Source organism: Callorhinus ursinus, unplaced genomic scaffold, assembly GCF_003265705.2.
Source record: "Callorhinus ursinus isolate GAN/ISIS: 27379988/994484 unplaced genomic scaffold, GSC_fseal_2.0 scaffold38, whole genome shotgun sequence".
NCBI lineage: Eukaryota > Metazoa > Chordata > Mammalia > Carnivora > Otariidae > Callorhinus > Callorhinus ursinus.
In genome coordinates this window covers 10129433-10156171 of record NW_027397100.1, presented here as the reverse complement: position 1 = coordinate 10156171, position 26739 = coordinate 10129433, and the positions used below count along the sequence as shown (strand labels likewise).

At 44.8% G+C, this 26739-nt stretch overlaps 1 protein-coding gene across 9 annotated transcripts in view; it reads left to right on the top strand.

Moving 5' to 3' along the window:
• CNBD2 (cyclic nucleotide binding domain containing 2) overlaps window positions 1–26739 on the top strand; it is a 55498-nt gene that overhangs the window by 21577 nt on the left and 7182 nt on the right. For 6 of the 9 annotated variants that reach the window (XM_025876648.2, XM_073880485.1, XM_025876649.2 and 3 more), the window contains 7 exons: window positions 1612–1775; window positions 5608–5764; window positions 6268–6419; window positions 8196–8334; window positions 16372–16486; window positions 19293–19470; window positions 21619–21739. In XM_025876648.2, the coding sequence (XP_025732433.2) occupies window positions 1612–1775; window positions 5608–5764; window positions 6268–6419; window positions 8196–8334; window positions 16372–16486; window positions 19293–19470; window positions 21619–21739 (1026 nt within the window). The remainder of the gene's footprint in view (window positions 1–1611; window positions 1776–5607; window positions 5765–6267; window positions 6420–8195; window positions 8335–16371; window positions 16487–19292; window positions 19471–21618; window positions 21740–26739) is intronic. The other 3 variants (XM_073880484.1, XM_073880483.1, XM_073880487.1) reach the window with 1 other exon arrangement.

Genomic DNA, 26739 nt, shown 5'->3' with positions numbered 1-26739 from the left:
AGGATGGGGAAATGTTAGATAATATACACATTAACAAAAAAGAGGGGCGCCTGGGTGGCTCTGTCATTAAGCATCTGTCTTCGGCTCAGGTCATGATCCCAGGGTCCTGGGAGGGAGTCCCACGTGGAGCTCCCTGCTCAGTGGGGAGTCTGCTTCTCACTCTCCATCTGCCCTACCCCCCACTCACTCATATGTGCATGTGTGTGTATATGCGCTCTCTCTGTCAAATAAATAAGTAAATTTTTTTTTAAGATTTTATTTATTTATTTGACAGAGAGAGACACAGCGAGAGAGGGAACACAAGCAGAGGGAGTGGGAGAGGGAGAAGCAGGCTTCCTGAGGAGCGGGGAGCCCAATATGGAGCTCGATCCCAGGACTCTGGGATCATGATCTGAGCCTAAGGCAGACAGTTAATGACTGAGCCACCTAGGCACCCTAAATAAGTAAAATCTTTTTTTTTTTTTTTTTTTTTTGACAGTGAGAGACACAGCGAGAGGGAACAGAAGCAGGGGGAGTGGGAGAGAGAGAAGCAGGCTTCCCACTGAGCAGAGAGCCCGGTGTGGGCCTCTATCCCAGGATCCTGGGATCATGACCTGAGCCAAAGGCAGATACTTAACAACTGAGCCACCCAGGCACCCCTAAATAAGTAAAATCTTAAAAAAAAAAAAGAATAAGTTCTTTTCAGAAAGTATGAATTGCTTTGTAAAAATGATTCAGAGACTACAGACTGCTAGGAAGGGGCCTAGTATTTTGGGTCAAATGATCCAGTAGGGACTCCCTGAGGATGTGGGAACATAGGAGCTAAGAACTGAATGAAGGGGAGGAAGCAGTCATATCCATGTGAAAATGCAGGGAAAGAACATTCCAGGCAGAGGAAACAGCCAAGCAAAGACTGCAGGACAGAAGTGAGCTTGGCACCTGCAAGAGATGGGTAGAAGGTTAGAGACTAGAGAATGAAGGAGAGAGGCAGGAGGTGGGGTTGTGGGGGATAGGGAGGAAAGGAGTCAGACCATGTGGGACCCCTAGGCTGGGGTACAGAATTAAGATTTTATCCTAAGTGAGATGGGCAGCCAGTAAGGGTGTTAACAACTCAAGTACCATTTTCCCAGCAGGTGGGAGTGGTGGCTGAATGGATGGATCTGTCTGCCCACTTGTCCATGAGTCCTGGTTCACCAGGACCTGGTTTCTGTAGATTCTGTTTATTTCTTAGTGTCCTGTAGCATGCCAAGATATAGGCTGAGGCAAGGGAGGTCTCCCCTGACTGCAGTGAACATATTCTGAGGGGCCCCTGGAGCCCAGGGAGCCCTCTATTGACTCGGGGTGGTCAGTGAACAGCAAAGGCAGTATGGTCAGGAGGTGGGAATGTGGGTCTTGGCACGTAGCAGATCTAGGTTATCATTCTGCCTGAGTGTCTTCATCTGTCAAATGGGAATCATAATTGTGTCACTTCTCGGGCTGGGCAAAGATGCAGTGAGATGGTGTATGTAAGATGCGTATCCTAATGCCAGGTGTGCAGTAAGTGCTCAGTATATGTGAGCCACTATTGTACGGGGAGTGGCCCCCAGGGGAAACTGCTGGGTCTTGCGTATCACTCTGGTCCTCTCTCCCCAGGGTCACTTTCCTCCAAAAGCCATGCATATCGCACAGAAGCTGCCTTCCTGGAGGACAGAGTCTGAGATCCAGACCCTCTGTAACCTCCTGCAGGTCCTGGACAGCTACCGAAACTACTCAGAGCCCCTGCAGCTGCTCCTGGCCAGAGTCATGCGCTTTGAAAGGTCAGTGAGGGGCACACCCCTTGGCACCTGAGCTGGGACAGGCTGGACAGGAAGAGCCTGCCTGATGAGGCCGTGGCAGGTCTGCTGGTGTCTCCGTGGCGCATCAGCCATGAAAAGCTATCTGTCAGTTCACTCGAGTTCTCCTTGTTATACTTGTAGCACACTTGGTTTCCTTCCTTTATTGCTAGTCTCCCCAGAATTTAGGAGCCACTGGATCTGGAAAGGCTCTGATAGGAATCCTCTGAAAGGATCTGGTCCAATTCCCTCCTTTTTCAGATGAGGAAGCAGAGGCTCAGAGGGTAAGAATGACTCATACTCTGTCACCCAAGTAATGGGGGTAGAGCTGAGACTCACATCCAAGCCTGAAAAGCCACAGCGGGTCACAGGTGATTGTACTTTGTCCAGATAGGAACTAGGGCAAGGGTCTGTGAACTTGGATAAGAAAAAACTTATATCTGTTTTTGTTAACCTCTAACTAAAATTTATCATTTCCTTTAATTGCAGATGTAGGTAATGAACCAGTATTAGCTATTCCTGTGACTTTTTCACCGAAAGAAATCACCAAGATTACACATTCATGTTGTTGCACGTTTCTCAAAAAATAATTTATATTCATCACAGCTTTGAAATTATGGTAGTAATTAGATCTGCTGCTCGATCTTGTTATTCAGGGCCTTAATAAAGATGCACATATATTGCTATACCACAATTGGATTTTTTTTCTAAAGACTTATTTATTGGGGCACCTGGGTAGCTCAGATGGTTACACATCTGCCTTCGGCTCAGGTCATGATCCCAGCGTCCTGGGATCGAGTCCCGCATCGGGCTCCCTGCTCAGTGGGGAGCCTGTTTCTCCCTCTCGCTCTGCTGCTCTCCCCTGCTTGTGTTCTCTCTCTGTATCTCTCTGTCGCAAATGAATAAATAAAATCTTTAAAAAAATAAAGACTTATTTATTTATTTTACAGAGAGAGGGTGTGCGAGCATGAGGGGGCATGAGGGGGCAAAGGGGGAAGGGGCAGAGGGAGAGAATCTGAAGCAGATTCCCCGCTGAGCACAGAGCTCAGTCAGTTAAGAGTCTGACTCCTGATTTTGGCTCAGGTCATGATCTCAGAGTCAAACTCTTAACTGACTGAGCCACCCAGGTGCCTCCACAGTTTGGGTTTTAAAAGGCAATTATTAGCTCTTTCTGCTGTATTTTATTTTATATATATACTTATTTATTGAAAAAACATTTTTTAAAAGATTTTTATTTATTTATTTGAGAGAGAGAATATGAGCAGGGGGGAGGAGCAGAGGGAGTGGGAGAAGCAGACTCCCTGCTGAGTGGGGACCCCCCCCCATGCAGGGCTTGATCCCAGGACCCTGAGATCATGACCTGAGGGGAAAGAAGATGATTGATTGAGCCACCCAAGCACCCCTATTTTATATATTTAAAACATTATTCTGTGAAGGCTTCACTAGATTGTCAAAGGGTCCATGACACAAAAAGCACCATATAAATACCTTGTATTAGAGAAGTCTAAGATGTGTGTGTGGAAATATTGCCATTTCTTGGACATTTCAGTGGCTTAAGAAAGGCAGCCTAGCAGAATATTTGAGGTAAGGCCTATCTTATAAATCTAGGCTATAAGGACACTATCAGTCTGTGCCCCTTCAAGGAGGTCCCAGGTCCCATAATCACAACTAGCTATAGATTAAGGCCTGTTATGACCTGTGCAGGATCTGTTTAAAGGCATTAAGCCTGAGAGAGGAGGGAACCCTCCAGCTGGCTTGGCCAAAGGAAATTTACAGAAGAGGTGGCATTGGAATACATATATATGACAAGTGGAAGTATAGACAAGAACATTCCAGGTAGAGGGAACTATCTGCTTTGTGTCTAGCCCAGTAAAGAAGAGCAAGTCACTGCCGTCTTAAAGTAAGATTCCATAGCAGGCAGGATGGTGTCAAGCAAAGAAAAAGAATCATTGGGGTAGAAGCTCTGGAATGTGATGCTGCATCTGCCACTCTGAGGTGTGACCTCAGGCAAGCCACTTAACCTTGCTGGGCCTCAGTATCCTCATCCGTGTAATGAGGATACTGATACAGATTTTATGGGTTTATGTGAAGATGAAGGGGTGGTGATTGTTAAAGCCCTCTTCAGCTAGTTGATTATTTCTGGGACTGGAAATGAGCAGATTACACAGGATTCTTTCAGTCACAAGGGACAGAAAATCTAGCTGTAGGGAATGCAAGAGTGGCCCAAGTATCTGAAAAGTCCTGGGATAGTTTTCCAGCTTCCAGCTCAGCCGGATTCAGGAGACTCAGTGTTCTCAGGACCCAGTATCTGTCTGTCTCTCTCCACCTCCTCACACTCCATTCTCATAAACCACCTTCTCCTCCAGACTCTCTCTCTGGTGGCAGCAAGATGACGGATTGTCTGAGAGTCAAGAAAAGGTGTTTCCCCCAAAGTAAGGTCAGGGTGCAGCTGGTGGGAAAGGTGACCCGACGCTTGACAACAAAAGCCACAGATGTCTGCTACAGGAGATTTGGGGCCTCGTCCTGACTCAAGTGTGACTCACTGTGTGCCTTCAGCAAGCCTGGGGCTCCTTAGCTCCCACTTCCCTCATCTCGTCATGTGGATTCAGCTAGACAGTTCCTGAGGGTCTTTCCAGCTCCAGCTCCAGGAGTCTGGACTTGGATGAGCTCTAGCTGTGCTCCCCAAAGTCTCATTTCCCAGCTGAATGTGCCTGTCTTCTCCCATCTAGTCATTGTCATCTGGGCCATCTCTTCTTTCCAGACTTTTGTGTTCCCCATTACCTTCTGGGTAAAATCCAAAGTTAGCCCAGTGTTTGAAGTGTCTTGTGATTGGACCTAGCCAAATTTCTCTCCCACTATCCCACTGACCTCCCTGTCTTCTGTTTTCCTTTCTAATGGAGCTTACTGCTATTCCTTTGAAGGCACCATGCTTCCAGGCGCCTCTGTACCTTTGGACGTGGTGGTCCCTCTGCCTGGAACACTCTTCCATCTCTCTGTCTACCTGGAAGACTCCAGACATTATCCTGGAGCCTGCTCTCCCTTTCCTAAGCTGGTTAAGTGCCCTTTCTCCATGCTTCTGAATTCACCTGTGCTTCCCTCTCTTAAAGCATTTTTAAACCTTATTTAGTCCCTGTACTTGACCATAATTTTCAGGACAAAATCTGTCCTTTCTCGCTCTGCCTGATAGACACAGTTGGTATTTATTTAACTAATTGAATGAAGGAAGGAAACAAATGAATATTGAAAGAAGTCAAATTTGAACTTACATTTGAAGTGCAGAAATCTTTCCCCTCGGAGCTTAAGAACTAATTCCCAGTTTGCTCTGGACCTGGGCACCTCTACCCTAACGGTTCCCAATTATGTAGTGAGCTCTCGGGTATTAGAAGACTATTTATCTATTTTTTTTCTAGGCGTGTTCATCTGTATTTTATAGACAAGAGACCCTAAGGGTCAGAGAGAGAATATGAGTGCCCACTGCCATGCAGCTTGCAGCAGAATCAGGACTTAGATCCTGGTCTCCATAATTTAGCTACTGAGCCATTACTTCCAGGATTTGGTCATTCATTTACTCAGTTGCTGTTCACTGAGCATGTCCTGTGTGCCAAAGCAGATCGACGAAGGTTCTGCTCTCAGGAAGCCTCAGTCTGATGGAGGCGTGCAACTAGGGGGATGTTAATGAAGATGTTGAGCTTGATGGGGCTGGGGCTGGGCTGTTGTGAGGTCCCTTCTTGTCCCAGTCTGTGCCTTCATGCTCCAGAGCAGAGAGCACAGCAGTGCCCTGCTGCTATCAGACCTGCTGGCCTCGGTCTTTTCTCAGGTTTGGTCGCAGGCGCGTGATTGTCAAGAAGGGGCAGAGGGGCAACAGCTTTTATTTCATCTACCTGGGCACCGTCGCAGTGACTGAGGATGATGATGGCAGCAGCGCCTTCCTGGACACCCACCCCATATTGTTGCATAAGGGCGACTGTTTTGGGGTAAGCGCAGGGCAAGGTCTGCTTTGCTGGGGGCAGGCGTGGGGGCTCGACAGGGCTCCAGCTAGAACACCCAGGCCCAGTCCTGCCTTCTCCTATGGGTAAGTCACTGCCCTGTTGTGGCTCCCAGCACCCTTTCCTGTCACAGGCCAATTGACTGGACCAGCTGGTGTCCAAGGCTGGCTCCTTGGTCTGTGATGTTTAAGGAATGTGTTCCCTGTATAACCCCCGCAGAGATGCAGTGACGCCTCATTGAGGCCCCTCCGGCTTCCTCTCTCTGGTCTGGTCAAGCCTGTTGCTTGTTTTTTCCACAGGCAGCATATTAAGAGGAAGGGATGGGCCGCCAGAGATGGGGAATGAGCAGGAGCACAGGGCCAGCTGGGGAGTCTGCAGTCTGGGGAGCAGGGATTTCTGGGGGCTGATGGAAGCAGGAAAAAGTGGGCAAGGCTGCAAGCAGAAAGCCAGAAGTAGCCTCTTACTTGCCTTTGCCTGTGTCTACCCAACAGGAATTGGGCGTTCTGACTCCGTCACTAAGGAGGGCCACTGTGGTCTGTATGGAAGAAACAGAACTCCTGGTTGTCGACAGAGAAGATTTCCTTGCGAATAAGCTGGACCAAGAATTCCAAAAGGACGCTCAGCATCGATTTGAATTTTTTAGGTGCCTCCATCATCAGCCAACATCTTCCCCCTGTGTGTTTATTAGGTGCCCAACTGTCGTAGGCCCAGTAGGAAACAGTAGGTCCTGCTCTCTGCCTGGAATGCTCTTGAGATGGGAGACACCTCCCACCTGACTTCTCCGTCTAGCAAACTCCTACTAGACCCTCAGGTCTCAGCTCAAACATCCCTTCCTTGTGGGATGGTACTAATAGAATAGCTAATATGTACTCAGCCCTTTGTACCAGGGCTCTTAACTTCTCTCATTCAATCCCATGACATTGTTTCTCTTGCTCTGTCTAGTTGACAGGTAAGGAAACCAAACCTCGGGGTGGTGATGTACCCAGAATGTTAAATTCAGAAGTCTCTGGGCTTCACCGCCCCACCTCACTAACCAACCCCATCACTCCAGAATAGAGAGAGTGCCCCCCCAGTGCTTCTATCACACCCCATGTTTCTTTAAAGTCCCAGCCAAACTGTGATTCATGATTACATAGTACCTCCTTTACAGTTTATTTGTCCATCAGGCAGGAAGCACTTATGGTTGTGAGGGCAGAGTGGCCCTTTCGTCATGGTAATCCCCACATTGTCATTGTGCCAGGCACATGCAGGGGCGCATTGTATCCTTTCGAGTTACTCACCTTTAGGAAAAGAATGGAAATCAGATGAAGTATCTGTACCGGCCCTGAAAATAAAGGTTGTAGGGTTGTGCAGCTCTAGAGCAGTGTGGTGGCAGAGGGCTACCCTGTAGGGTAGCGTGGGGGAGTGGCGAGAGTAGGAACTGTAAGAGGGGACTGGGGCCTGCAAAGGGCGGACTTAGTCCTGCAGGGGAGCACTTCCTGTTTTCACACAGTGGAAAATTGGGGCTGAGCTGCAATCTCAGCTCTTGGGCTTATCAACTGTGTGACCCTAAATGGGTCACCTCCCTTCTCTGAGTTGAGTCTCCTGCTCTGTAAAATGGGGATAATGATTCATCTCTCCCAAATCATTATAAGGATTGAATGAGATGATCCCAGGAAGCGTGTGGCCCAGTGGTGTTGCCTCTGTGGCGACCCTGCTTTCCCTTCCTGTGTCTCCAGACCCTCATCCTTTGGACATGGCACCGACCTTGTTCCCCCTTAGTGCCCTGGACGGAGCTCAGTGCCCTGAGTCACCAGAGTTCTGGGCTCCGTGATCTATGGGAGCTGAAAAAATATGAGACGATTGTTAGCAGCCCTGTGGGGCTGCATGTGAGGGAAGGCAAGCTACTGAGTGGTGGCGCCTGAGCTCAGGGGACGGGGTGGGCACTGCAGGGTGGGCCTTCAGTCATAGGGAACAAAGGCAAAAAGAGGGGAGTCCAGATGGCCCCCATTCATCAGGCACAGGCCTGAGTCTTTGAAGCTAACAGGCTGGAGGAGGCTGGAGTGAGCTGCCCAAACCAAAGGGAGGGGCAGGAGAGCTGGGATGGGGGGCAGAAGAGCAGGTGAGTTCAAGTGAGGAACTCTCAGAGTTGCTTGGAATGAGACTAGCCTAGTGAGCACAGGGTTGAGGGAAGGAGCCAGGAAGAAGCCCCTGGAGGGCAGAGTGGAAGTGAGAGGCGCATAGCACTGGACTCAGGAGCAGTAGAGGGGTGTGCTGGAGGGGGTGCCACAGGCCAGCTGAGGCAACTGGAGGGTGAGTAAAATCCTCCACCTCAGCCATTTGCAAGAGCAAGACGACATGTTCCCTTTCTGGAAATTGCTGAGAGCTGGGCACCTTCTGTGATGGAGGGCGATGAATTCTAACAGGATTTTCCCCTCAGGAAGATGGATCTGTTTGAGTCGTTGTCTGATGAGAAGCTCTGGAAGCTCGTAACCCTGGGGAAGGTGGAGAAGTTCTCGTACGGACAGCTGATCTCAAAAGACTTTGTAGAATCATCTTCCATCATGTTTGTCAGCAAGGTGAGAGGCCCTGGATGGGGGGGTGGAAGCCGGGAAGGCATGCCTAGCATAATGTCCTGTGGCCACACAGGTGGGGCTGAGCCCTGTTCTGCAGCACTTCATTTCCTGAGCGTCCATGTTCCAGCTGTAAAAGGCATACCACACAGTTTGGCCTCCCTCCCTCAGAGGGTTGCCGTGAACTTTGAGACACACTGTTAATTAGAAAGAGGGCCACAGGGGTACCCACTCCTTGAGCTCATATACATGCTTATTTACATACAGATACATATTTAAATTATACATTTGGCCCTTGAGTCTTAATGATGCCAGATCAGTTTTTAAAATTATAATCTTTAGGGATGCCTGGGTGGCTCAGTCGGTTAGGCGTCTGCCTTTGGCTCAGGTCATGATCTCAGGGTCCTGGGATCCAGTCCCTCACTGGGCTCCCTGATCAGTGAAGAGTCTGCTTCTCCCTCTCCCCCATCCCTCCCCCTGCTTGTGCTCTCTCTCCCTCAAATAAATAAATAAAATCTTAAAAAAAATAAAATTACAATCTTTAAATTATAGACATGATATGACCACTTTATAAAACATAGTTCTGGAAAGAGGGAAGAAATCACCCATGAACTTATCGCCTCAGAATAGATTTTCAGAAGTGGAATTAATTGCTTGGGTGCCTGGGTAGCTCAGTTGGTTAAGCGTCTGCCTTTAGCTCAGGTCATGATCTCAGGGTCCTGGGATGGAGTCCTGCATCGGGCTCCCTGCTCAGCTTCTCCCTCTGCCCCTCCCCCTGCTTGTGCTCATGCTCTGTCTCTCAAAAATGAATAAAAAACAAAAGCGGAATTGCTTGGTATCATCATGTTTATGGATTTTGGAACAAGTTGCTGTCCAGAAGGATCCACTTTATCTAGCTTCCAGCAGTGTGCACATTTGCCAGCGCCACACACCTCTGCCAGGTTTGCCTGTCATTCCCTCAAAATTTACCTAATTTCATAGATGGCAACTGCTACCTCATTGAGGATTTAATTTACATTTTTCCTCATTACCGGTGAGATTCATCATGTTTGTTTACTACCCAAATTTCATCTTTTGTGAATTGTTTTATGTCCTGTGCCAACTTCTCTGTTGGTTGATAATGAAAAGGGAGTCTGACATTTATTGAGCACTTAACCATGTCCCAGGTTGTGTGCTCCATGTGCTTTGTGTCATTTCGGCCTCACAGAAGCCCAGCTCAGGCCGGTACTGCCATTATTCCCATTTGACAGAGGTGAAAACTGAGGCACTAGGTTAAGCAGCTTGTCCAAGGTCACACAGTTGATGAGGGGCAGAAGCCGGGTTCAGCTCAGGACTGTCTGACTCCAAAGCTCTTCTCAGGGGCTGGGATTTGCCATTTGAGTCGACCCTTCTGTCTGTTGTGGACTCTGCTCAACCCCAATGTAGTTTTCATGATCATCGTGAGAACCGCCATGTTTTTGAGACCCTTTGCCCCTGTTCCAGGGGTTCTACTAGTGTTGTTAATTGTTTTGGTTTATTTGCACATGGTTCGAATTTTAAAAGGTTCAAAAGAGAAATGTCTCCCTCTCACTTCTTCCCCCTGCCACCCAGTGTTCCTCCTTGGGGACAGTCACTGTCACCACTTTCTTCTGTGTCTGTCCTGCATCTGTTCTTTGTATATAAAGGCAAATGTGTTTGTATGTTTTTTCCTTGTTTTTATAAATGGTGTCATGCTACGCAGGCTGTTCTGCACTTTGCTGTTTCAAGAGTATTTCCATAGATTGTTCTGTATCAGTCCATAAAGAACCCACTCTATTTTTTTTTTCTTTTACCACTTGTGCTGTGTTTTACTATATGATTATACTGGAATTTATCTAACCAGTTCCTATTGATGGATTGGTCGCCCCCATCTTTTGCTATTTCAAGCAGTGCTTTGGTGAACTGTGTACATAGTACAATTTCACCATAAATCTTTGCTATAGCTCTATCAGGAAGATATTATTATTCCACATTTACAGATGAGGAAGTTGAAGTTAAGACACCTTAGGAAAGGCCACCCATCTAGTAAGTGGCAAAGCCAGGATTCTGTCTCCAAACTTTTAGTATCTCCCATGTAGCTGTTGCTCCTATTAAGCCACCAGACATTTGTTTATTTTTTGCCAAGTTTGGTTCATGCTCTGGAGGGATCTGAGAATGGCAAAGACTGCTTCTCTCTCCTTATATCTCTCTTCCACTAGATTCTGAGCAGAGACAAAGTCATCCAGGCTAGCTACCAAGTGATTAGTGCAAACTCTTTAAGTTTACAAGGATTTAGGAGGGAGACCTCTCCAAAGGCTGGGGGCTTTAAGGAAGGCTTCCTGGAGAAGGTGAGGGGTTGAGCCTTGAAGTGTTGGACCATTAGACAAAAGGAAGGCCAAGATTGGTTATATGCTGGAGTTGGTTCTTACTGGCCTATGAGAGCTGATTAAGTTTTCGGGAATTTTGCAAGACAATAAACACAGTAATTACTAAAAATTAAATTATATAAACCTATAATTAAATATATGGAAAACAAGGATAGCAAATAATGAAAATTCATCATTTCCTCATGACGTTACTGCATTTTACTATTATCTGTGCTCTGGAGTTTATTTATGTCTGTTTTATCTATCTGGTGGAAGTACTGTACAATTGTGCACGTCTCTTCCCACCTCCACAGGCAATGACTTCACATTGGTAGCTGAAAATTGGCCCCAGCAGGACAGTGGAAACCAGCAGACACTCTGAGTCAGGTTTTGATATATGGCTTTGCTGATTGTCTTAAGAAAGCTATAGAGAAAATGTTTATAATGCAGATTAAATTTAAAAAGTGGGCTGGGTCAGTAGCCATCACATTGTAAAGAGAAGAAAATTACAGAAATGTTTTTCCAGTATTTAAACAGTATTCATCATAGATTCATCATAGGAGTTACATCACTGATAAACATGCCAAGTTCCAATATACATAGTGCTAAAGCTAGAGGGGGTTTCGGTTAATGAATATAGTTTATACAAAGGTGAGAAGTAGTTTGCCAGTAGATTACAAACCAGACTTAATAATATTAAATTTATTGGGAAAAGAGTGGTTTGGATGCAACTTCATTTCTCCAATCATGGTTGAATTGTGACTATAGATTGGCCATGGTTATAAGAACTCAGCCAGAGTCCGCAACAGCATTCTGTGAGAATCACTTGTCTCTGTGGAACTTTGAGTAAGAGTATAGTTTGTTTTGTTTGTTGTGCAGCACACCCTTTGTAGGAGTAAGATTTATAGACGTGTATTCCTTTTCCCAGAGAGCCAATTATTAAACTTAACAGGTGGGTGTTTGTGCTGTTATCTTGGGTTCGGTCCCAGAGAAGGGAGTCAAGACTAGCTAGCTGTAAGCAGAAAGGGAGTTATTGGAGGAGGCTGAATGGCTAACAGACTTACAGGTGATGGAGAGGCCTGAAGGAATAGACCTTAGGCTGAAGATGATTCCCAAATGATTCCAAATCCAAGTCCAGACTGGACAGTCACGGGTGCTCCTGATCCTGCCAAGTTCAGGAAGCCACGTCTCTAGCCACTGCTTCCACGAGCACACTGGAGGTCCTGCCATCCAAAACCTGACCTTGCCCAAGTGCATCCGGGCAAGGGAACCCAAATCACCTCCTTAGCTGCCAAGCAGTTTGGGAGATGTTTGGGAATATCTGGCTTCCAGCCTCTACCCTCTAAGGGACTGGATGCACAGGATCTGAGCCCGAGGATGGTGCAGATGAGGATGAGGCCCTTGGCAGCCACCGGGAATAGTGTGGCAAGTTTGGAGAATCCTGATGGCCACGTGAGGAGAGCGGGGAGAGCCTCGCCTATACTACATAGCCAGGGAAGACTGGGGGCAGGGGTGGTGAGGGATCAAAATTCAAGACTTGCTTTAATCAGCAGGATTACATCTTGACCAGCAGAAAGTTCTCAGTCTGTTTTAGCCTCCACTTCTTTGTCGGCGAAGTGGGACTACTTACCTCATAAAGTCTGTAAGGATGAGTCTAGCACAGACTTACTCAGTTCATATTCATCCTCGAATTCAGTGGTTCTGAGTGTTGTTGCTGGATCAGCAGCATCAATCCGTTTCAGCTGGGAACTCACTAAAAGTACAGATTCTCAGGCCTACGCAAGAGCTGTTCAACATCCAAAACTGTTTTGATAAGCCTTCCAGGTGATTCTGATGTGTACGAAAATTGGAGAACTCTGATTTAAAGGAAGAGTTTTTCAGATGTGAGTAAGCATAAAGAACACTTAGGGGGCTTCTTAAAAAGGCAAATTTCTGTCTCACCCCAGAGTCTCGTTCATTAACTCCGGCAATCTGCATTTGAATAAGCACAGCTGGTGAATCTAAGGCAGGCGCCCTTGAAGTTCTTTCTGAGAAAAATAATACAATGTCACAAAGTGACAGCAGGTGTGTGTGTGGAGGGGGCATTCTGGCTAGTAGGTGAGTTGGATTTGTCCTTTACAGTGTTTTATTGAAAACTGATTTAATCGTTATTGTGAAGATTGTAAATAAAATTTTGGATTTCTGGCTTCTTTTGAATATTCAGAGGATCAGGCAACACCAGGCTGTATTGTGATGCAGCTCCCTCTGGCTGGAGTTGAAGAGCACCTGCCCCTTTTAAAGGGACTGCTTTTTTCTCCCATTTTTATTTCCCACCAGGCTGGCTATTGGGAGTATTTATCTAAGGAGACTGGGTCTTTGGGCGCCGGGGTGGCTCAGCTGGTTAAGCATCTGCCTTCAGTTCAGGTCATGATGCCGGGGTTCTGGGATCGAGTCCCACATCGGGCTCCGCCCGCTCTGCGGGGATCCTGCTTCTCCCTCTCCCTCTGCTGCTCCTCCCGCTCGTGCGCCCTCTCTCAGTCAAATAAATAAATAAAATCTTAAAATAAAAAAAAAAAGAGCCTGGGTCATCCGGCTCCTGTAGTTCACGGATGTGGCCACTAGAAGGCGATATCAGCAGCGAGTGGCTTGGGTGTCCTGCGTGTCCTGGGGACCCGGGAAAGTTAGGGAAGGCAATTTCCTGGTGGCATAGAAAACATAGTTAATACCCACAATCAACTCATTTCGAACAATTTATCATTTAGGGGCCCATGGTGAAATTGTTTTCTACAGAGATGCAGATGGGATTAAAGACCCACGAGAGATTTTCTGAGAGGAAAATGTTCACCTGTGTTCCTCTGGCACCAGGTTCCTTGTTGATAAATGTTGCATGAATGTTGACTAACCCTCCAAGCCCAACACCTGGCATAGAATAAGGGCTTATTAAATGTTTGATCCCTTCTCCTTCCTCTTCAACAGTAAATGGTCTTGAACCTTAACTATAACATGTCTCTTATAGTTCCTACTAAAAAAGGGTAAGATTTTATAAAGATACAAAATAAATAAGAAAAAGTGGCATATCTTTCTTTCCTATCAGATTAGGAAAGATTAAAAGAATTGTGAAAGCTCGGTTTTCAATGTAACACAAAGATATAACAGGCTCTGTTATGCACTGCTGGAGAGAGCGTAAGCTAACATTTCTGGAAGGCAGCTGGGCAATGTGTATTGAAATTGAAAACATACATACCTGTAGCAAACAATCCCAAGGGGATAGTCAAACATGGGTATTATATTAGGATAAACTAGGTTAAATACTGCAATTATAGGGGTGCCTGGGTGGCCCAGTCGTTAAGCATCTGCCTTCGGCTCAGGTCATGATCCCAGGGTCCTAGGATCGAGCCCCGCGTGGGGCTCCCTGCTCGGCGGGAAGCCTGCTTCTCCCTCTCCCGCTCCCCCTGCTTGTGTTCCCTCTCTCGCTGTGTCTCTGTCAGATAAATAAATAAAATCTTTAAAAAAATACTGCAATTATAAGCAATCCTCAAATCTCAGTGGATTAACTAACAAAGATGCATTCCTTCGTGCCACTACTTGATCACAGCAGATCAGCAGGAGGCCTTGCTTTTCATGGTCCCTCAGGGGACCCAGGCCACTGGAAACTATCGTCACCTATGCTTCCATGGTCAATATGACAGGGGAAGGGAACGTTGAGAATCAAACACTGGCTTTTAAAGTTCCCACTCAGATGATCAGAAGTCACTTTGCTAAGGAAAGTGGCCAAAGCAAGTAAGAAGGCCACATCTGATTCAAAGGGAAAATACAATCCTGCCTTATGCTTGGGCGCGGGGAGAACTTGAGTATTTGTGAACTGCCTTAATGACCACTCTAGGCATTAAGACGTGTGACAAGATTATCACTTAAAGTTGCTGTCATAGAAACCCAACTGCAGTGGCTCAGTGAATAGTAATTTTTGTCTTGCAGTAGAGAGCCTAGAATTAAGCAATCCAGGGCTAGAAAGCTGTTGGAGGAAGTCTTCAAGACCCCAGTCTCCTTCTAGCTTCTCCCCTCATCATCCACAGCTTATAGCTTTCATCCTAGTGGTCACAACATGACTGTTCCACCTCTGGCCATCACATCTGAGTTTCAGGCAGAGGTAAAGGGGAAGGACAACCATATTTTTCCTGGGGGTTTTATCCATCAGTCTTCCAGTTATATGTCATGAGCTGGAAGTGGGTCACTGCCACCCCCACTGCAGGAGAGTTTGGGAAGGTGGTGAGTTTTATAAATGGGGTTTTGTTGTCTTGAACAAAATCAGAGTTATATACATATAATAATGACAAATTAGAAACAACTGAATATTAATCTTCAAAAATATTTTCTTGGGGTGTAACATGTGTGCAGTAAAGAACTCAGATCTAAAATTTACAGCTTCGTGAATTGTTACATAGGTATACACCTGTGTAAGCATCACCCAAATCAAGGTAGAGATCATTTCTAGCACCCCAGAAGGCTCCCTTGTTCCCTCTCCCAGACAAAATTCACCCCCCCAAACCAAAGGGAGCCACTCTTCTGACTTTGTTAGATTACTTTTGCCTATTCTTGCACTTCATATAAATGGAATCACACAGAATGTGCTCTGTGTCTGACTTCTTTTGATCAACTAGTTATGGCATACATAGAATAATATGCAGTCATTAAAAACAATAATGTAGAACCATGTTACTTGGCGTGAAATGATGCCGTTGATGTATTATTGAGTTTTATTTTTTCACTTTTATTTTTTAAAGATTTTATTTATCAGAGAGAGGGAGAGCATGAGCAGGGGGAGGGGGAGGAGGGAAGCAAACTCCCCGCTGAGCAAGGAGCCCGATTTGGGACTTGATCCTAGAACCCTGGGATCATGACCTGAGCTGAAGGCAGACGCTTAACTGACCGAGGCATCCAGGTGTCCTTGTATTATTGAGTTTTTTAAAAAGAGGTCACAAGAATCTGTTTTACAGAAAAGGACTCATTTATGAAAAATTGTCTATGTTATGTGTTTACAGAGAAAAGTTTGATATAATAGTCACCAAACTGCTACTCCTTGTTATTTCTGGGTGTTAGGATAAAATAGTTTTAACTTTATGTCCTTCTGTTTGGTTTGAGTATCTTTTAAACTTTTAATTTTGGAATGTTTTTAAATTTATAGAAAAGTTGCAAGAACAGTACAAAGAACTCCTGTATAACCTTGATCCAGATTCACCGATTATTGACATTTTGCCACATTTGCTCCTATATATATTTCCCTGCCTGAATCATTTGAGAGTTAAATATCATTCATTATACTCACTTACCCCTATATACTTAAGTGATTTTTTTCTAAAGTCAGAAATTAACTGCAGAATAACTATCCAAATCAGGGAATTTAACATTGATGTAACATATAATCTACAGTCCATAGTCAATTTCACCAGTTGTCCCAGTAACATTCTCCATGGTGATTTTTTTCCCCCAATGCCAACATTTATTTAGTTCTCATGCTTATTTAGCTGTTTGAGCTTGTGATGAATAGATAACATTTGTGTTAAAAAAAAACAAACAAAACCTGAAACCACTTGCATTAAGCCAAGTAAACTGGGGTAAGATGCAGTAGAGCTTAACTTCAAAGCCTGGCCTGCCCTGAGCCTCAGGGGTTAGCCTTTTTGTTTGTGTCCCTTGATGTTTCCAGGGCAGCTGTGAAGTGCTGCGTCTGATAGACCTCAGGACCTCGCCTTTCTACTACAAGTGGATCTGGCAGCATCTGGAGCTGATAGACAACAGACCTCTGAAGACCCACCTCAATGGTAACCGGCAGCCGCGCACAGTAGGGGGCGCCTGGGCCCTGTGGCTTCCAGTTCCCAGCCCATAGAATCTTAGACGTCTAGTGCTAGAAAGGCCCAGCAGGATGTCTGGTTTGATCCCCTCTTTTCGCAGCTGTGGAAACGTGGCCCACATGGCCCCACTGGCTGAGGCTCCTGCCCACCCTCCGGCTCTTCCTTTTTAGGCTTTCCCTTTGTGTCAGGTGCTCCTGGGGAGAGGGGTGGAAAGGAGCCTGGAGCTTGACAGAGCTGGGTTTGAATCTCCCTGGTTAGCTGGATGACTCACTGAGTACTTAAAGCCTCTGGGTCTGGTTTGTCACAGTAGTGTAGTGGCTAGGAGCACAGGCCCCGGAGCCAAACTGCTTGTGTTTTGAATCCAGGGTCCCTCTCTTACTAGCTGTGTGATACTGGGCAAGTGACCGTGTCCCCATGCCATCAGTTCCCTCAGATAGTCCCTACCTCATGGACTTGTTATGAAATGAAGCAAATGAATATATAAAGCTCAGAACCCTAACTGGATGCATCAGTCTATGGTAGATGTTTGTTATCTTTATCCCACAGGTTACAAGGGGGGCTGCATCAGCTTGTGTGTGTACAGGCCTATACTCAGGTGCACAGGAAATATCCCTTCTCTTCTCATGTCAATTCTTTTTTCTCTCTTTTCCGCTGCCAAGCCACCAAAGAAAAAGCTGCATCCTGTATTTTTTACCCAATTTTTTTTCATTGTGGCAAAATACACATAGCATAAAATTTACTATCTTAACCATTTTTATACCCACAGTTCAGTGGTATTAAATATATTCATAATATTGGACAGCCATCAACACCATCCATTTCCTAATCTTTTTTTTCATTTTGTAAAATGGAAACTGTATCCCTATTAAACAGTAACTAGCCATTTCCTCCTCCCCCTAGCCTCTGGCAACCACCACGCCACTGTCTATCTTTATGATTTTGACTACTCTACGTCATATTATTGGAAGCATACAGTATTTGTCTTTTTGGGATTGGCTTATTTCACTTTGCATAATGTCCTCAAGGTTCATCATATTGTAGCGTGTGTCAGAATTTCCTTCCTTTTGAAGCCTGAATAATATTCCATTGTATGTACATATCACATTTTGTTCATTCATCCGTCGATGGACTCTTGAGAACTTCCACATTTTAGCTATAGTGACTACTATGGGCATGGGTGTATAGTTATCTCTTTGAGACCCAGTTTTCTTTGGAATACATACCCAGAAGTGGGTATATATTACTGGATCATATGGTAATTATATTTTTAATTTTTTTAGGGAATTGCCATACCATTTTCCATAGGGTCTGTACCATTTTACATTCCCACCAACAGTGCACAAATGTTCCAATCTTTCCACATCCTCACCAGTGCTTGTTATATTCTATTTGGTTTTTAAACATGATATTCATCCTAATGGATAGGAGGTGGCATCTTATTGTAGTTTTGATTTGTATTTCCCTATGATTAGTGATGTTCTGGGCTCCCCCTGTGTTCCCTCTCCCTGCAACATGGCTCAGAAAACCTCCAGGCAGTAAGCTGGGGCAATAGTAGGGCTTACCCCATTTGTTTTCTATCTTGCGGGGATGATTGTTCTTCATGGCCTGATGCCCAGTGCCTCATACATTTATCTCAGTTTTTTTAGTAGTTTTAGGTGGGAGGGTAAGTCTAGTCCCTGTTAGTCCATTTGGCTGGAAGCAGAAGTATAGATCTATGTTTCTTTTTCTTTCTTTTTTTAGATCTGTGTTTCTTAGTAGCTGAGTTTTATCCTACTGTATGTATATGCCATAATTAGCTCTAAAGCAATGACCTTTTGCAGATATTTTGGGTTATTTCCAATTTTTCACTATTACCCTGCTGTGGTAAATTTCATGATGTATTTATCTTTGTATACTTGTACAAGGAAACATTGGATAAATTCTTAGAATTACTGAATCAAGTAATCAATCCAGTGCATACTGGTCATGCACATTTAAAATAATGGTAGATATTGACCAAAAAGTCTTCCAAAAATGTTCACCTGGGGCTTTTTATATGTGCTGTGTTAATTTAGGCTTACTCTTTATAGATTTTGGATTTGGATTAACATTAATTTTAACAGTTGATTCTAACACTGGAGATCTATTTTTAAAAAAGATTTATTTATTTATGAGAGACAGAGAGAGAACATGCACCCACAGAGGGGAGGGGCCAAGGGAGAGGGAGAGACAGTCTTAAGCAGATTCCGTGCTGAGCGCGGAATCCGATGTGTGGCTTGATCCCAGGACCTTGAGATCATGACCTGAGCTGAAATCAAGAGTCAGGGGCTTAACTGACTGAGCCACCCAGGTGCCCCTTAATCTGTAATTCTTATAATAATCCTATGAGGGCTCCAGGAAATTACCTCGTCCAAGGTTCTATGGCTCATCACTCCTTTATCTCTTACTGCTGCCTCCGTCCCCAATCCCAGATGAATATCATCTGTTAGTGGAAAGTCATGAGCTTTAAATCAGGTAGACTTGAGTTAAATCCAAGCTTCAGCCCTTCCCTGGGTGACTTAAACTCTGTTGCTCATTTGATTTCTTAAATGGAGCCAGTGACACTTATGTGGATGTAACATATGTGAAGGCTCTGCTCCAGAGCAGAGGGACAATACATGGAAAACACAGTGTTTTCTATTTTCCTTTATTTCCCCATAGGTCAGACTGGCCAGGCAGGTGAGTAGGGTATACCTTTCATCATCAGCACAGACCTCAAAAGACCCATTAATGTGTTTTTCTGTGCTTTCTCTAACAGAACCTTCTCCTGTGGAGAGATTTAAGGAATTTCAGATCAAATCATATCCTGTACAGGACTTTAGCTTTCTGAAACTTAAGCACCTCCAGAACTCCTGGGAGCCAAAGGGGACCAGCTTCAGTAGGAGGATTAACACCTCAGGGAATACTCTTCCAAAAATGTTGGGCCCGAAGATCAAGTAAGCTTAGCTCTTGGCAGATAGAAGGGTTCAGATTCTGGTTGAAAAGGGCGATATAACTTGAAAGGACAGAATGTCAGGGATACTGGGGGGGGCAGAGGTAGCAGGCACAGCTCGACCCCAAAGGTTGGGGTATAGGCAGAGGGCAAACTCGAGAAGTCCTAGATCTGAGACCCAGGAGCAGCATTCTCTGCCTGTAATCCACAGAGCCATTTTAGCTCGTCAGCTACTTCCTTTCTCAGGGAATCCATTTGAAGAAGGAGGGGCAGATCTTCTGGCTCTGATACTCTGTCACTGGATCTTTTTGACTCTGAGCCTCTTCAGAAAATTCTACCCATCTAAAGGAGGCAGGAGATAAGAGCCTGGGCTTTGGAGTCAGTTCAACCCAGGTTCAAGTCCTGGCTTGGTCACTTATTTTAGCTCTGTGTCCTTGCACCAGGGACTTGACCTCTCTAAGCCGTAGTTCCCTTGTCTGTAGATAATAGGAGTTAAGTCTTGGTGTTGTCGTAAGCCAGCAATTAAATGAGATAATGGTAGTTATAGCTAACACTTGTGGAATACTCTATTCCTGGTCCTGGATTATCTCATTTAATCCTCACAGGAGTTCTATGAGGTAAGTACTGTTATCAGTCCCATTTTCAAGTGAGAAAACCAAGCTACAGAGAGAGATTAAGTTCCTTGTTTGAGGTCATACAGGTGGGAAGCGGCAAAGCCAGGATTCACACCTAAGCAGCTTATTAATGCTCAGTCTTTTTATTTGGTATGACTGTCACAGCTGGAATGAGAATGCACATTGAGGGCTGCGCTTTTGCCTCAACCCAGAGAGGCTGAGGAGCAGGAAGGGACACTCAACTGTACCTGCCTAAAGGCAGCTCAGGGCTGGACCCAGAGCAACATAACACCTCTTCCCCCCTCCCATTAAGTGTAAAACTAAAATATCACAATGAGGACCGCCTGGGTGGCTCAGTTGTTTAAGTGTCCACCTTTGGCTCAGGTCATGATCCTGGAGTCCTGGGATCGAGCCCCATATTGGGCTTCCTGCTCAGCGGGGAGTCTGCTCTCCCTCTGCCCCTCACCCAGCTCATGCTCTCTTTCTCTCTTAAATAAATAAATAAATAAATAAATAAATAAATATCACAATGATACTAATAATAACATCAGTGTCACAATCTCCATGTTGCCCGAAGTACCACTGCACTCAAGTCCTTTGCCTATTAACATTTCTAGCCTGCTGGCCTCCATAAGGAGCATCCCATGACTTCTGAGTTGTTATTCCCTCTGATGGGTATTCTTTCCAAGGGATCCAGTGCTTGAAGTCCAGTCCCAGTTCTTCTGAAGGTAGGGATGGAATAGACCCAGGTTCTCTGCTGTAAGGAAGAAGAGACAGGTTGGACCCAGAAATGAAAGATAAAGACCATGCTGGGCATGTCCTGGGGGGTGAGAATTGTAGGCTGCCTTGTTTATGTGTTGGGTGAGTTTATGAGTTGGGTGAATATATCAGCTATATTCTCAGCTAATAAATAATTTTTTCCCTGCCTCTAATCCAGATAGCATAGCCTGTCTCTTCCTTCTACCTCTCCTGAGACCAAAGAAAGCACAAGATCACCTGTGTAAAATTAATTCCAACATGAACAAAGTACAGAATCTACAGGCTGCCCAAGGAAACCTGTCTTTTAAACAAATAAACAAACAAAGCCATTTCTTCTTTGCTTTTCTGCCAAGGAGAGCCCCAACCTCTGCTGTGTCCCCAGGGGCACAGAGCTTACTCTAGCTCAAAGCAGTCTGTTCCATTATCGGACAGCTCTGACTTAGAGGTTGAGCATCTCTTAGCCAGCCTGGACTTCTCATCCATCCGGTCTGGCTCAGCTGCATGAGATCATCAGCCCCTTCTTCCACATAACAGCCTTCAAGTGTTTAAAGGGGGGGTCCTATCTCTTTCTCTGCTAGCCTCCCTGCTATTAAACTTCTCCAGTTCCTGACATGATCTCTTCCAGAGCTTGATTTGAGTTTTCTCACTTTCTGGGGGCAGTGTAAGTTCTCCAGGGAGGTGAGGTCTCACTGTACAGCAGAGTGGGGGCTGACTGTTCAGGGCCTCAGGAACTGGCTATGTGACAGATGAGTTCTCTTTAACAAGCTGTCAAATTTCAGATCCAGGAATCCTCATTCACTTAAATGTTCCATGATCAGTACCAAGTATGGTGATCTCCCTGAAGAGGCTGCTGTGGGCGCCTACATCAAGATCCACACTGTGGAGGAAGGAGAAACTGTGGTGAGTGTGCAGAGAGCCTTGTTCATGATAGAGTGTGTAACATGGCAGGCCGGGAGTGTTAAGTAATAACAGGAAAGGTTTAAAAACATCCCACTCTATATATGGTAATATTAAGGAATATTGTTGATTTTTAAAGATATGATAACAGTACCATGGTTATGTTTTTTTAAGAGTCCTTATATTTAGGAGATACATATCAAAATACAGATAAAATGATATGACATCTGGGACTTGCTTTAAAATAATCCAGGAACAAGGCAAGGATGTACCCTCTCACTACTCTTATTCAACATTGTACTAGAAGACCTCACTAGTGCCTTAAGACAAGAAAAGGAAATAAAACATTTGGGAAGAAAGAAATAAAGCTGTCTTGTTTGCAGTTGTTTGATTGTCTATGTAGACAACTTCAAAGAATCAAAAAACAAAACAAAACAAAACCCTCCTGAAGTGAATAAATTATTATAGCAAGATCACAGGGTATAAGGCAATGAACATTGGAATTTGAAATAAAAACACAATACCATTTACAATAGCACCAAAAATGAAATGCTTAGGTATAAATCTAACAAAGTATGTTCAGGATCCACATGCAGAAAACTGTTAATTATAATGAAAGAATTCATGGGGCCTCTGGGTGGCTCAGTCAGTTAAGCACCTGCCTTCCACTCAGGTCATGGTCTCAGGGTCTTGGGATCAAGCCCCACATCAGGCTCCCTGCTCAGCGGGGAGTCTGCTTCTCCCTCTCCCTCTGCCCCTCCCCCATGCTTGCATGCGGGCTCTCTCTCTCAAAGAAATAAATAAATCTAAATAATTAAATAAATAATTTATTAAATTAAATTAAATAAGTATAATAAATAAAATAAATCTTTATTTTATTTAAATAAAAATAAATAAATAAAATCTTTTTTTTAAGATTTTATTTATTTGAGAGAGAGAATGAGATAGAGCATGAGAAGGGGGAGGGTCAGAGGGAGAAGCAGACTCCCTGCTGAGCAGGGAGCCCGATGCAGGACTCGATCCCGGGACTCCAGGATCATGACCTGAGCTGAAGGCAGTAACTTAACCAACTGAGCCACCCAGGCGCCCTAAAATAAAATCTTTTAAAAACTTATAATAAAAGAATTCAAAGAAGATTTAAATAAATGGAGAAATATTCTATGTTCATGGATTGGAAGTTTCTATTGTTAACGTGTTAGTTCTTTCCAACTTGATGTATAGATTCAACACAATCCCAGCCAAAATCCCAGAAAGTTATTTTGTGGATATTGACAAAGTGATTCTAAAAATTTACATGGAAAAGCGAATATAAACTAACTGGTAAATCCAAACAATGAACAATTCATCAATAAGAAGAAATGAACTCTCAAGCTAAGAAATTACATGGAGGAAACTTAAATGAATATTCTAAGTGAAAGAAGCCAATATGAAAAGATTAAGTATTGTATATTCCAATTATATGACATTCTGGAAAAGGCATAACTATAGAGATAGTGATCAGTGGTCACCAGAGGTTTGGAGTTCAGGAGGAGGGATAAATAGGTAAAGCACAGAGGATTTTTAGGAGAGTAAAATTATTCTGTATGATACTGTAATGGAAGAGACAAACCCTTAAGCATTTGACAAGACTCAGAACTTTATTTTTTTAATTTTTTTAGATTTTATTTATTTATTTGAGACAGAGGGAATGAGAGAGAGAGAAAGCACATGATGGGGGGAGGGTCAGAGAGAGAAGCAGACGGAGCAGGGAGCCTGATGCGGGACTCGATCCCAGAACTCCAGGATCATGACCTGAGCCGAAGGCAGTTGCTTAACCAACTGAGCCACCCAGGTGCCCTCACAGAACGTCATAGCACAAAGAATGAACCTTAATGTATGCAATTTGTAAAAAAAAAAAAAAGTAATTTAGGAGGCAGGGGATCCCAGGAGGGAATGCAGACTATGACAAGAGCATCTAATGATACTACAAATATATGAAACGATCTCAGTGAAGAGGGTGGGAGACCCTCTAACGCTGGAGGCAGCTGGGGTCCCTGAGACTGAAAGCAGAAGGAACTGCACATGAGCACTGTACTCTAGCTGATAACATCATTACCCATGGGCGTATGCTCGACAGTTCTGATACTGCAATACACGTGTACTGAAATGGATCAATTCAGTTATTGAATGGCAGATGACGGCAGCCAGGTTTCTCATCATTGGAGTAGAAATTTGCAGATAAGCAAGGAGGAGGCTAGAATGATCCATGTGGTAATGGATTCGTTGAAGACATCTGTATGAACTCCTTTTTAGCTTGATATAAATACAGATGGTTACACATGGAGATATTTAGAGATATGTGTCTCAACATATATCTTTTGCTCTGTCAACTGACAGGGTCTAAAAGAAAAGACACTCCAGTAGCAATGAGCAAACCTAGCACCTGGATCTTGGTTTCTTATTTTAAAATTTTTATTTATTTATTTATTTATTTGACACAGAGAGAGAGAGAGAGAGAGAGCACAAGCAGGATGAGAGGGAGAGGGAGAAGCAGACTCTACTGAGCAGGGAGCCCGATGCGGGGCTCAATCCCAGGACGCTGGGATCACGACCTGAGCTGAAGGCAGATGGTTAACCAACTGAGCCACCCGGGCTCCTCTGGATCTTGATTTCTAATACCATTCTTCAATAAGAGAAACAAGGGCTTCTTGAAAAATGATTGATTCTAGGTCTAGGGCAGGGAATAGACAAGATGAGCCTGGAGCATTTTGTAGTGCCGTGGAGTAAGGAAGTATTGGGGGAAAAAACCCTACATTGATGGAGGCAGGCATATCAAAGGGACACAGGTGCCAACTGAAAGAGCTCCCAGTAGCTAAAGCTAGAACAATTTGAACAATTTGAGCAACAAAATAAAATAGTATTCGATTATAACTGAAAGTATATAGTAAACATCTCTGAGAACATACTGTATAATGAATAAATAATGAACAAATTAATAAATAGGGGAGAAGAGACAAATCTCCCATGCAGAAGAATTCCAGATAATTTACATACATCCTAAAGGAGAGGATGTATAAACCCCACTCCTTAGGTGCGGGCTGTACATAGTGACTTCCTTCTAAAGAGTACAGTACGGAAAGGGGGGGAAAAGAGTAACTTTACGGTGGAGGAACCTGAGAAACCCCACTGTAGCCAGGTGATCAAGGCCAACAGCTGCAGTTAAAGTGTGTTGATAGTATGTCTCTTAATATGATGAAATGGGGTATGATGTGATGAGAATGACACTTTACCTCCGTGGTTCTCTTCCCAATAATCCATAACCCCAGTCTAATCATGGGACCAAATCACTGGGTGTCATTCAAAATTCCTGATCAGTACTCCTAAATAGCTATCAGGGTCATCATAAACAAGGTCAGTCTGAGAAACTGCCCAGCCAAGAGGAGTCTAAGGAGATAAGAGAATAAATGAATATGTGTTTTGGATAGGATCATGGAACAGGAAAAGGACGTTAGGCTAAAAGAGGAAATCTAAATAACTCCTTGACCTGAGTTAACAATAATAATAATATATTGATATTGGTTCTTTAATCATAGCAAAAGTATCCTACTAATGTAAGATGCTAATAACAGAGGAAACTGTATGGGATTATATGGGAACTCTGTACTATCTTCTCAGTTTTTCTAAGTTTAAAATTGTTTTAAAAAATAAAGTCTATTAAAAACATAATTATCTGGGGTGCCTGATGGTTCAGTTGGTTAAATGCCCAACTCTTAATCTCAGCTCAGGTCTTGATCTCAGGGTCATGAATTCAAGCCCCATGTTGGGCTCCATGCTGGGCATGGAGCCTACTTAAAAAAAAAAAAGTTATCCAATAGTTGGAGGGGTGGGGAATGCATGAATGAAACAAGTTTGGCCATGAGTTCATCATTGTGGGAGCTGGGCAGCAGGTGGGCCTCCACCTTCCCTGGGGAGGGGCTGTCTTCGGAAGCCCCATGTGTGGTCATCATCTAGTATGTGGTCGTCATAGTCCAGAGAGGTGCTCCCTCACCGTGCCCTCACCACTGTTCCTCAGTTACAGCATCTCCAGGGTCCCCCTCACATGCCTGTCACCCCCCGCTGTGGTGGGCTCTTAATGCTCCTGCCCCACGGGACTGGGAGTCCAGAGGTAGGAAGGCCAGCCAGTACTGGGTGGGAGCCCCAGCCCCTGGCACAGCCCTCCCTCAAGGCTGATGGAATATTTCCAAGCTCTTAGGAAGCTCTTCCTTTTTTTCAGCAAAACTCTGCCTCCTGTAACGTTTAATTAGCTCCTCCCCCAACCTCCCCCCACCACCCCAAGAACAAAACAGAAGAAATCAGCTTCCTAGCCACATGATGGCCCCTTAGATATTTAAAGAATGCCACTTTGTTTTTCATTCAACATTTCGGGAGCCGGGCACAGTGCCAGTGCCCCGTTAATTATTTTCTCATTTGGTCAGAACATCCTCCATTCCTTCAGGGCAGTTAGTGCTTCCAGGTAAGGCACTCAGAACTGAACACGGGGCTCCTGAGGCCAGTCCCTGGCCTGTGAATGAACCTCACACCTCCAGGCAGAGCAGCTGGGGATGCTGGGCACCCCAAGCCGAATGAGGGCACCAGAGGGCAGAACGGCGTCGTCTGGTTGGGCAGATAGTGACAGCAGTGCAGACGGGGCAATATGGCACGAGAGCAGCAGGGCCCGTGTTGTCAAGGGCCTGCCGTGCTGGAATAGGGGCCTTGGCCTTGATTCTCTAGGAAGGCCTAGAAGGCTTTGGGTGAGGGCTCGGAACAAAGACCTGCTGCCTCGTTCGTCACACAGGGCCCAGCACAGAGAAGCCCCCCCCCCCAAATATGTGTTACCATGACTCTTGATGAAAATGCCTGTGGATGTCTCCCTAATGTGTCTTTGGTAAGACTCTGTTCTCCCTGACTTCATTTGTCGAAGAGTGAATGGTGACAGCTGTGCCTGTATTCATGTAGATCACATTTGCCTAACGTGGGCAGCAGGA